General features: G+C 39.6%; 1 protein-coding gene across 1 annotated transcript; it reads right to left on the bottom strand.

Annotated features, from left to right (window-relative positions):
* Nucleotides 1-4,563: 4,563 nt before the first annotated feature.
* LOC139714056 (uncharacterized) lies at nucleotides 4,564-7,351 on the bottom strand (the record flags this gene model as incomplete). The annotated part of the gene is made up of 3 exons (XM_071625785.1): nucleotides 7,193-7,351; nucleotides 6,129-6,244; nucleotides 4,564-4,633 (listed from the first exon to the last, which is right to left on the bottom strand). Coding segments are annotated over exons 1-3 (345 nt in total), but the record flags the coding sequence as incomplete, so codon positions are not given.
* Between the last annotated feature and the right edge of the window lie 4,353 nt (nucleotides 7,352-11,704).

The raw sequence follows: 11,704 nt of genomic DNA, 5'->3' as shown, positions 1-11,704 counted from the left end.
AGTAGTTACTTTTCCACCGAAAAAAGCTCAAAGTTCAATTTCATTTCATTTCATTTTCATCAATAAACAGAGAAATTATAAACAATGTATAAGTGGAACATTTATGTAATAACTGCAAAAGAGTAGATTAACAAAATACATGTGAAAATGAGTACCAAATGAAAAAAAAACCCATTATGGTACCTTTAAAAAAGTAATTATATACACATTCCTATGGTACCAGTCCAGGATTAAGGATAAGAATGGACATGGGGGGTCCCACTCGAAAGCAAAGCTTGTACGATATAGGCCCCTTAAAAAATAAGACAGCGAACGATGAATTAAAATCTACAAACCGATATAAAACAAGATCAAACAAACCATGGGCGTCACCAGGGGGGTGCGTTGGGTGCGAACGCACCCCCTTCAGATCCTTAAAAAAAAAAAAAAAAAAAAAAAAAATCAGTCTGCGAGCGACCTCAACGCCGGACGCTAAATAATTATTCTTTTCTATTTTTTATATTTTGCACCAGGGACCAAAAAAATAAAAAAAAAATAAAAAAAAAAACGTGGGCAAAAACAATTCGCACCCCTGGTTCTGGCAGCAATGATTTTATACATATCTACTAGTATTCTATACAGTGTTTACTATCTATCGACCGTACTGTACATCCGTACGATACGGAGCAGGGGATGCTCTAAAGTGCAGATTTTGGACATCCTTCCCCCGCTTGGTCACTTCGACGCCACCTCGCTGGTCATACCTCCCCCAGTCACGGACTTAAACCGACACCCTTGACTACCAGTGGCGGATCCAGGGGGAGGGGCGCACCGGGCGTCCCCCCCCCCCTCTTAATTTCCAAAGCGAAAAAATATAGCTTCAAACGGCAGTTTTTGGACTGTAAAATGTCAAAATTTTCAAGCTCGCTCGTTCCTCTCGCTCGCATTTAGTCGTAATGCCATTCTCCTGAAGTTGCTGCCAGTAATTACCGGCAGTTGCGCCCGGTGCGCCCCCCCCCCCCCTTAATTCCAAAGCGAAAAATATTCCTACAAACGGCAGTTTGGGGACTGTAAAATGTCACAATTTTCAAGCTCGCTCGCTCCGCTCGCTCGCATTTAAATTCTCCTGATATTGCTGCCAGTACTTGCCAACAGTTGCGCCCGGTGCGCCCCCCCCCCCCCTTAATGTCTAAAGCAAAAAACAGATATAGCTTCAAACAGCAGTTTTGGGACTGTAAAATGTCAAATTTTTCAAGCTCGCTCTCTTCGCTCGCTCGCATTGAATCGTTATGCAGTTCACCTGATGTTGCTGCCAGTAATTGCCAGCAGTTGCGCCCGGTGCGCCCCCCCCCCCCCTTGATTTCCAAAGCGAAAAAATATGGCTCTAAGAACGGCAGTTTTTGAACTGTAAAATGTAAAATTTTCAAGCTCGCTCTCTTCGCTCGCTCGCATTTAATCGTTATGCAATTCACCTGCACTGCAAAAAGTCCGGTGTTAAATATGAAACACCGAGCTGGTGTTAAATTTCCGGTGCTCATTCATGGTGTTAGATTAACACCTTCGGGTGTCATTTCAAAATTTAAAATTGTTTTTTGAATAGTTTCTTAGTTACTGCACTTCTTGTTAATTTTGAACTTCAACAAGACGATAAAGAATTTACTGATAAAGTACTTGATTTTTGACAAATTGTGTAAACACATTTACACCACAGTAACACCAGTTGGTGTGGTCCCCTATTGAAGCTGGACGGGTGTTATACCATTGAAATTAACACCACCAATATCAAGTCAACACTATGCGGTGTCATTACTGAATTAACTCTAGCGCAGTGTCAAAAAATTTCACCAGCCACAGTGTCACTGTCAAATTAACACCACGAAGTGCCAGGTGAACACTTTTAACACCGTCACAATACATTTTCTACACCTATGGGTGTGGTCCTCTATTGAAGTTTGATCGGTGTTAGATTTAACACCCATGGTGTTAAATCTAACACCGATTTTTTACAGTGTGATGTTGCTGCCAGTAATTGCCAGCAGTTCCGCCCGGTGCCCCCCCCCCCCCCTCAATTTCCAAAGCGAAAAAATATGGCTAAGAACGGCAGTTTTTGGACTGTAAAATGTAAAATTTTCAAGCTCGCTCGTTCCGCTCGCTCGCTTGTAATCGTTATGCTCTCCTGATATTGCTGCCAGTAATTGCCAGCAGTTGCGCAAAATATGGCTCCAAATGGCAGTTTGGGGACTGTTGTCACGTGGGTTTACTCAAATAAGGATAACTTCACACATGCCATGTACAGTTACCTCTCAAGGTTTATTTCCAATAAAATTCGATTCACACACAAAAGAATTATTTGACCAGTCAATCCATTTCTATAACAAACTCGTCCGGTCAAATCTCTAAATTCCAAAAATTGACCCAATGTAAGAGTCAATATCAAAATCTCACTTTTACTGTTTAAAACTGCATCAACCCCTTAGAAAATAAACACGTCAGTTGACACTGTCTTGACCTCAAACCATTCCACTCAGAGGTCACTGACCTAACCTCAAGTGTCCTCACTTAAAGAAATTCAAACTCAATTCACAAATTAACATCGCTTTGCTTAAATTCCTTCTCATGTATACAGGTCATATGTAATGCTGTTTCTGTTAAACAAATAAGTTTGGCTTTAACTCTGGTCCACAGCAAGTCCTGAGCTGACTTGACTCTGTGCGACCTCTCTGATTCTGAGTCAATCCAAATTTACCAAGATGTCCAGGTCCTAATCTCACCTGACATCTAAAACTCTAGGCTCTTCACGTCGCGCTATCTATATCGTGCCCACCCAACAGGGCTACCACAACTCAATTGACAGTCCTGAATTGACTTGTCCTGAAAATTTGCTAATTCTGGCTCAGAATCACTGCCACATCTTACTTCATAATCTCATTCAGGTCTTAAACCCAATCATCACACTCTAAAGCCACATTCTCCATTGATTTACCTGAAACAGACTTGACCTGAATGCATTATGCATATTATAATTCAACTCAATAATGACCAATGTTACATCTGGGAATTTTGGTACCGGTATTTCATACTTATTTAAACCACCTGAAAATTTCACAACAACCTGGGTCTCAATAGGTACAAATCAAATATATCTCGGTGTATTCGAGTGTATCGCATCTCACTGCTAGTCTTTGAAAGTTTGTCAGATTTTTGCAGTTACTCCTGCTCTCCAATGCGAATGTGTATCGAATGTATACATTACCATGATCTGGCTTCTGTAAGTCTATGGACGTGTCCACTAGTCTCGCTAACTGACGATGTAACCACGCGACTCTCCCTACCAACGCGAGGTGGCTATCGCGATAATTCGTCTGACCTCACATGCACGTTGTCTCAGCAACATGGAGACTCAAGGCCATGCAGTCCCAGCTTAAGTGCATCACCCAAACTCCAGTCCAGTCCGTAGTGCGACACGGAAACTTCTGTTCCGTCCTTAGTGCCATCGATGGTGACCAAAATTTGCTCGAATACAGCTACAAACTGCAAAACCAGCTCCAACTCTGCTGGCAGGTTAGCAGCTTTCCTCAACCCAGTGCAGTAGTTTACAGCTGCTTAAATTAAACTTCTCAGAGAAATTACTGCGTGTTGCAAAGTAGTAAATGTACCGTACAGGTGTGACAGCTCTGGAGAACTCTGTCCACTCAACATGGCAGCTAGGGTGTGTCTGACTCCTTCTAATACACTCCTCTACCAACGTACAACCAAATGGCCAACCTCAAACCAGCCAAAACCAGTTCTCAATACACCTGCATTACCAAGTCTCTATACTGTGTAGTGTGTACTTCACTACACGGACATACAGGTTTCAATCATTATCATGTTAATTAGTTTCACCATCAATGGCACTTGAGCATGTTCACCATCAATGGCACTATACTCATACACAATACAGGTGTTTACTCCTGGTTGCAATCCAATAAACATGTGTTTGACATACTAATCTTATCAATTTATTAAAGATAAGCAAAACAGGGCAGTGTGGGTTTCAAAATTGTCACTATCATTTTCTCACCGTGGGAGGGGGGGGGGGGGGGACAACAGGCACTTCCACACCCTCCCCCCCCCCCCTTGCTCGCTCCCTCGCATACTAACACCCCCCCCCCCCCCCCCCCCCCCCCAAGATGAAATCCTAGATACGCCGGTGCCCTTTCCCCGCTTGCCTTCCCTAAAAAAAAAAAAAAAAAAAAAACCGTAAAAGTCTAGGGATTGAGAGCTTCCTATATTCCAAATGTCTGTCCAAAAAATCTCGTTACATTTAGTGTCAAAACGCAACCCCCTTCAAAAAAAGCTGGTGACGCCCCTGCAAACCAACGCCAAAAAGAAAAGTTTTCCCCTCACATGTTTGAGAAAATAAACTTAGAGGAGTATTTTATATGTTGGACATAAATATAATTACACTTGTTGGATATTGCGACTCCTTCTTTCATGAATACAGTCCGTATCAAAAGCGGGAGATTTAATAAACGTATGTCATCATTTCATGGTTATCGGTCTATGTATAGGCCTATGTTCGACATAATAAACAATCCTTACCCGACCAATATTTCCTTTGATAGTGTAATTAAACGTCTGTTTCAGATCTGGCGGTCTTTCAAGGTTGCACCTGCAACAAGAGATAGATAGATAGATAGGTAGACAGGTAGATTGAAATTGAGAGAGAGAGGGGGGGGGGGGGAGAAACAGACACAGAGACATGGGGATTTTTTTTAATGAAAAAAAAAAAAAACCTGTTAGAAGAAAACAACTTTGAGGTTATCTTGAACTAGTATTTCACATGGAATGAACAGAGGTTCACGTATTAGGATAAAATATGACATTACAAAGTAAAACATTGTATGTGCATTTTTTATGATTCTTTCAATGAATTAGCCTTTATTTGGTTCACTTACATTATTGCTTAATGTTACTTCAGTTTGCTGTGTACTATGCTATGCCGTATAATATGCTTTCATTCATTGAAAATACACAATCTTTTAAAGTACACCCCCCCCCCCCCTCAAAAAAACCAAACAAACAATAAACACGCAAAGCTTGAATGTGACAAAGAAAAGTTCGTTATTTTGTTCGCCATCTTCAGTTTTTGTTAGATTATTTCCAAGGCTCGTACCTTGCATTCATGATATCTAAGCCGTCTTTTCGTATTTACAGGCAACTTTAATTTCAAACCGTCTCATCTCGATCTATTCCCCGCTACTCCTTGCTGTGTGCTATCCCCTTGCCTGTATCTCTTTCTCCTTCTCTTGAATCTTGAGGTTTACAAACAATCTGGTTTCTCTTTTTTGTTCTTATTTTTAAACGCAAGATGGTGCGTTCGGAAAAATTGCTTTGATAGATGGATTTTACTTGTTGGTCACTGCGTTAATTGTTATTTGCCGCACAATATAGGTCCTTTCTGTAATCAGTGGAAGACACAAACGATATGAAACGATCGATGAGACGAAATGGAGGGCAAAGGTTTGCTTGTTTTTTCTGAAAATACCTTGAAGCCGACTATTCCGTCCTCTAATGTGCGTGTCGAAATCTCCTATGTAAAACTTTGTTAGTACAGTTCACATGTGATGAAGTGATGGTCACATTCGTTTATCATGCGGCCTGTATAGGTTTGTGGGGGATATGGCACAGCGGGGAGGTGAGAGGAAACCTCCCTGGACAAAGGCCCAACACCCGCGAGTCATGCGGCCAACCCGCTCGACATAGAAAAAAAAGTTCATGAATCATAGACACTGTCCACGAGTCATAAAGCCAATGAGCTCGACACTTATGACACTAGGGCAATTAAGGCTCACGAGTCCGACAGAAGGACTCCAACACCTTGCGAAAAAAGGCGTGCCCCGTGATGTAATGTTGGTGTAGTAAGCCTGTTTTGTTTGTTTTGTTTTGTTTTGTGTTTTGCCTTGTGTCGGCCTCATGGGTCTTGTATGCCCTGTATCGGAATCATGCTTTATTTTGTTATTATTTTTTTTTGGCCTAGTTTTAGACTCTTCGATCTCGTTTGCCCGAGTTGGACGTGATGTGGACGCAGCGTGTGTTGACCGCGATGTGATCAGGGAGGTGTGATACGTGCCTGTGAATGAGAAAGACGAAAAATGTATGTTTACCTCTCCTTGCCCATGTAATCGTAGCCTCCTTCATACACGTTGATGGAGGTATATCTAACTTTGGTCTCTTCGGGCAGTTCAAAAAATCGCCTCGAAGACGAATACATGGCATCGACCTGGAAAAAAAAAAGCATTTGTCGTGAAATTTGTATACCTTAACGTGTAGTTTTATCAAAGACTTCACTGACTTGAGTTAAAGATTTCAATCGAACGTAATCAAACGTAAAGAATATTGAACGGTCACCTAAATTGCACTCGTATAGAAAAAAAAAAAGTTATGAAATTTATTGGTGATTTTTCTTATGCTTTCCTTCAGTTTTGATAGTGGTTACGACCATTGCGCAAATATATTTACAACTATTGGCCAATGAACCTCTTTTAATCGCGGCATCACTTCTTCTATTGTTCACAATTTATACACGCACACACGCACACACACATACATGTTGATACATGTAATATATATCTATATATATATATATATATATATATATATACATGATATGTATATATATATATATATATATATATATATTACAGTTGTATGTATGTTGTGCATACATTTACGTTCTGCTGTGCTGTTCTGTTTGTGTGTTTTATTTCAGAGATACCTTGGAACTGTTTCAGCTACCTCAAGATATAACATTCGATAAAAAAAAATAGTTTGTGTTCATAATACATAATGCATGCGATGAAGAAAAAATGACCTTAAAAAAACCACACACACACACACAAGAAGGAAACACAGGATCAGAAAATCGACCCCAGGGCTTGGCATAAGCCATGGTCCGGTGGCCCGGGACCACTAAAACTTGGTGTCGGGCCACCAACTTTCCAAAAAGGCTATCTTGGTAGCCCGATTGGGCACTTCAGATTCAAAATGGATCGTTATACTTCAGTTTATATCGGGCCATTTCAGTTTTTTTTCCAAGCCACCGAAACAGCATACTCAAAGAAAGACTTTATAGTGGCTCGAGCGTGGCTATCACAGATTACAAAAAAGAAAAAGCGAATGTCGAGCCCTGATCCTGTAAAATAGGTCGTAATAGAAAGATCTCTCTCACCTTTGCTTCTGGGATTCCATGGTTGATCAGATACAAGAAGCCGACAGTCGTCAGAGCCTCGTGCACCTCATCGACGACTTTCTGAATTCCATCGCTGTCCGGTTCGTTGCGATCAATGGAATAAGCCGAAAAATCGATCACGGGTATGCTCCCGACCATGATGAAAGAAGAGAAAGAGATAATAATAGGCAGGTAGAGATACAGAGTAAGAAGCAGCGGGGAAAAGAGCAAGATGAAATGGCGTGATACTGCTGAAGTTTGTCGGGCTTTGTCGGAAGTCCGCGGGCTGACAGTGATTGTTGCGTGCTGCAATGGCTGGCAAAGTCTGGCTGACAGTGATTGTTGCGTGCTAGAATTTATCTCTGTAGAGATAGAATTGGGATGACATGAAAGAACCTGATTATTTCACGGGGCATTGAGTTTGTGTATCACCCCTGTAAAAATCATTGGACACTACCGGTTCCAGGGCTGGTATTTTTCGATGAGATTACCGAAAGGCTACTTTGGATTTGAGGGATTATACATGACACTTGTCTTTGCCTGTTAGGTCGTTGGTACAGTGGTCAAGCGGAAAGTGTAAAGGTCATCGACAACCGTCCGCCGAATAGATTCCTCCTGGGGAAACAATTACCTGCACACGAAGTGCAATTGATAAGCTGATAAGCAATCCCTTTAAATATTAGAATAAGTTGAGGATGTAAAATAAAGTAAATGATATATCACAAATATCGTTAAAATAGAATGCTCATTAATTAAAAGTTAGGGAATTTTTGAAGCTTAAGAAGCTCCATATCCACCCCCTCTCCCCCTTAAAAAAAAAAATTGTCAAGGAATCTCACAAATAATTTTTTAACATTATTTTCCATCGATGATCAAGGCAGTACTTTATCCCGTATATGCCTTGCAAAAAGTCATTTCGTTTCATTTCGTTTCGTTTTATTCATTGTAGTGCTTTAGTAAGCTGTATGGTTATTACGAAATTTAAGAGGTGGGAACTGTATGATATTTTCTGAATTATTGACCAATTCATATATACACATATATATATATATATATTTTTAATTTATTTATTTTTTTTTTTTGGGGGGGGGGGGGCCTTCGGTTGGTTCATTGGTTGGTGTACAAATATGGGAGTGATGAGTGTCGTGTTTTAAGTCGTTGTACTTTGTGGCTTTGTATACTTTTAGTACGGTGACCTACGCATCTGCCTCAATAATATGCAGAACAGTGATGTCATTGTATGATAATGACAAAATCAAAAAGGTCATAAAGCCTGATTTGCCAGCAAACCACACAGGGGAGGTCATGAAACCTTTGCCACCCCAAAATTGTGTGCTTCTTTATTTCACTCCGAATGTGATCTCGAGTATACCATAAGGGCACTCTGACATAGCTGACAAGACTCCCGACCCCTAGTCGGAGGAGAACCCAAGTTCGATTCCCGCCTGGTGCTTACATTCTTGGACAAGATTTTGTTTACCTACCACGTCCCACTCGACCCAGATGTATAAATAACCTGGCATGCAACGCCTAGGGTAATAGTAATGGCAATAGTCCAGCGGATATAGAAAAAATCATGCACTTTATGGTAAAAGCACCATACTTGGTACACATGTACATGATGCCAATACAAGTCATTTCTGATATGGAAGCCACTCTGATTCTCCCTTTGGCGGCCGTGGCGGCCATTTTTCAATATGGCCGCCATGTGATATAGCAATGCTGTTTATTTTGGAAACTATTAGTCCGATTGTCGTGATTCTTGTACCAAAGTATAGGTTTTGAGGGTCAAGGATTCCAATAGAATAATTTTTGAGAGGATAAAACCATGGCAACGTACTTATTGGCGGCCATTTTGAAAAAATATGGCCACCATGCTAGATATAACATATCCTTAAAACGTATGGACAAAGGGTCATGACTCTGGTACCAACTTATATGTTTTGGGGGGTCAAGGATTCTGATAAATTCAACTGTAAGTGAATATGAATCGTTTCATCCTACGTTTTGGCGGCCATTTTAATAAATATGGCTGTCATACAACAGATAATGAATATTGCATATCTTCGAACTCAAAAGATATGTAATCATGATTCAAGTGTAAAAGTATAGTTTTGGGGTGAAGGTTTTCAATATAATGATGTTTTAGCAAAGTGAATAGGTTCATCACATCCTTTGTTTTGACGGCCATTTAATAAATAGCGTACGAGTGTTATTAAAGCGGGATGCCCATTGTGGATTGATTCTGGTGTAAACGTTTGTTTTAGGGGTCAACAATTACTTGTTCACTCATTTTAAGTATTCTAATGTGGAACATCTGGGCATATTTAACTTTGTAAGCATTTTGGAAAATATGCTCAACTTCCTTTATAGGATTTCTGTGTGTACAGTGTATGTGAAAAACATGATCTTCACAATTTCATGTCTGAAGTACATTTTAATCAAGATTATACATTTTCTAGAAATATAGACTCTCGCTTTCTCTGGTCCCTGGACTATGGAATGAAAATCATAGTTTCCAACCAATATGGTATATCTGTTTTCTTTGGAAACATGACACTAAGTGTGAGAAAACTTCTAAAACTTCTTGGGTCACTTACATCAAATGTAAACACACTACATGTATGTCTATAAAATCCATGATTGACCAGGCTGTTCTGATACTTATAACTACACTGAATCTCATACATCAAACGATAAAGTAAATAGTGGCAGTGGGCAGGTCCTTCTGGTCCTGTACGGGTAGAGAGACGTCCCCGCCCTCCACGAGTCTCCCGCTGCCTTGCGGGCAGTTTTTTTGTTAATCAAAGGCTAGGGAGTAAACCTTATCCAAATCCGGAGCGGAACCCCTAAGGCGGTTAGGTGTTGTAGTTCATCATCTCTCCGGCAAATATAATAGGTATTATACAATACATCTTTATAGGTTTACATCTAATTGTCATTTGCAGCTCCACATGAGTCTACTAGCAAAATATAAACTACACTTTACAAGAAAAATTATGCTAATTTATGAATTTAAGGAAAACCTCAAAGAAATACAAATTTTTAGGTTCATAATTATTGGAAGATAAAACTGCAGAATAAAATATTCAGTAAATCGATCTTACTTACCGGCACCAGTAGAAATACTGAAGAAGTTCTCTAAAGCGCACCTGCATCTATATATGCATTCACGTTCATCACCGCTCATCAATGGATGATCAGGAACAATAATTGTTTTGGATTGTCAGAGCTAATTTGATTCCTTCATATGATTTCTTATAATGTTGTGTAACTGTTTTGACAAGGGTCATACTATGAAATAATGATCAAGAACTGAAAAAAACCTTTAGAAATCAGTAGGTCTTATAAGACTGCAATTATCATGTCTTTGTGGCTGGAAACTATGACAGTACACTAATTGTACTCTCCTGTCTATGCATCCAAAATTGGGGGGGAAAGTCTTCTATTCCATTCTCACCATTTTATTCTACCTTTGATATTCAACATAATTATCTTTAGTATTCTAGGTATGCAACAATTGTACTTATGTGATGTTCAATACCTACTTGAATAGTGAATGTGATAGAGGTATGGTCAATCAACAACAATCAATGAACAATAAAGAACTAAACGCCGCAACAACATAGGAGGTTCATTTACCAATAATAGGTGAACGATTCTTGTCAATGGGACAATACATATGGCAAGTGAGGGTGTATATATAATATATATATGGCCCCTCAGAAAATGGAAACGAATATTTTTTTCAAAACCAAAACGAAATTGTCCAATTTGGTTGAGTACTTTTCTTTCTAGACATGTTTTTGTTAATCATTAATTTCTTACTTTATTTCATCAAAGCTCAGCAACGGAGACTACTCAACAATTGAAGGTCTATTTTCGACAATAATCCTATTCAAGCATTCCACATTGTGATGTGCGGCCTCGATTCTTTGTTAGTCTCCCAAGGCAGTGGCTTTTGTTCGATGCTGAAATTTGTTGAATTGAGCTAAGAAATTTACGCTCGACCCGTCTTTACAAAAACATCTGTAGAATGAAAACTACTCAACCAAATCGAGGGATTTTGGTGTCATTCTTCTTCTAGATAAATTCTCTACAACTCTATGTCATTCATTTTGGCATCAAAGTAATGCAAATGTGCAGATATTTGCGAAAACTCGCGTTTCCGTTAATTCTAGGCCACACTGTATATAATGTGTGTGTGTGTGTGTGTGTGTGTGTGTGCATACTCTATGTAGTGCAGCAGTCATATTTATCAAAATGGACATGAAAACGAAATGTGTTAGTTCTATTCATCAACAAATGCTTGTTTAAAATCATTGACCCCAATTAGTTTCAAAGACGTACAGTAAAGTATATATTGCGGTGGCCATGTTTTAAAATGGCAGCCAAAACATAGGATGCGATGGTTGTATATACGAACAGATGTATCCATTTAAATAAATGAATCTCAAAAACATATTTTTGTTCCAGAATCATGAAGATGCATCCATTGGTTTTAAAGATATA

This window comes from Diadema antillarum, unplaced genomic scaffold (assembly GCF_040938485.1).
Source record: "Diadema antillarum isolate AM-2024a unplaced genomic scaffold, OU_Dant_1.0 seq00002150_RagTag, whole genome shotgun sequence".
Classification (NCBI taxonomy): Eukaryota; Metazoa; Echinodermata; class Echinoidea; order Diadematoida; family Diadematidae; genus Diadema; species Diadema antillarum.
Note: the sequence above shows the minus strand (reverse complement) of the source record. Positions and strands in the feature narration are given on the sequence as shown.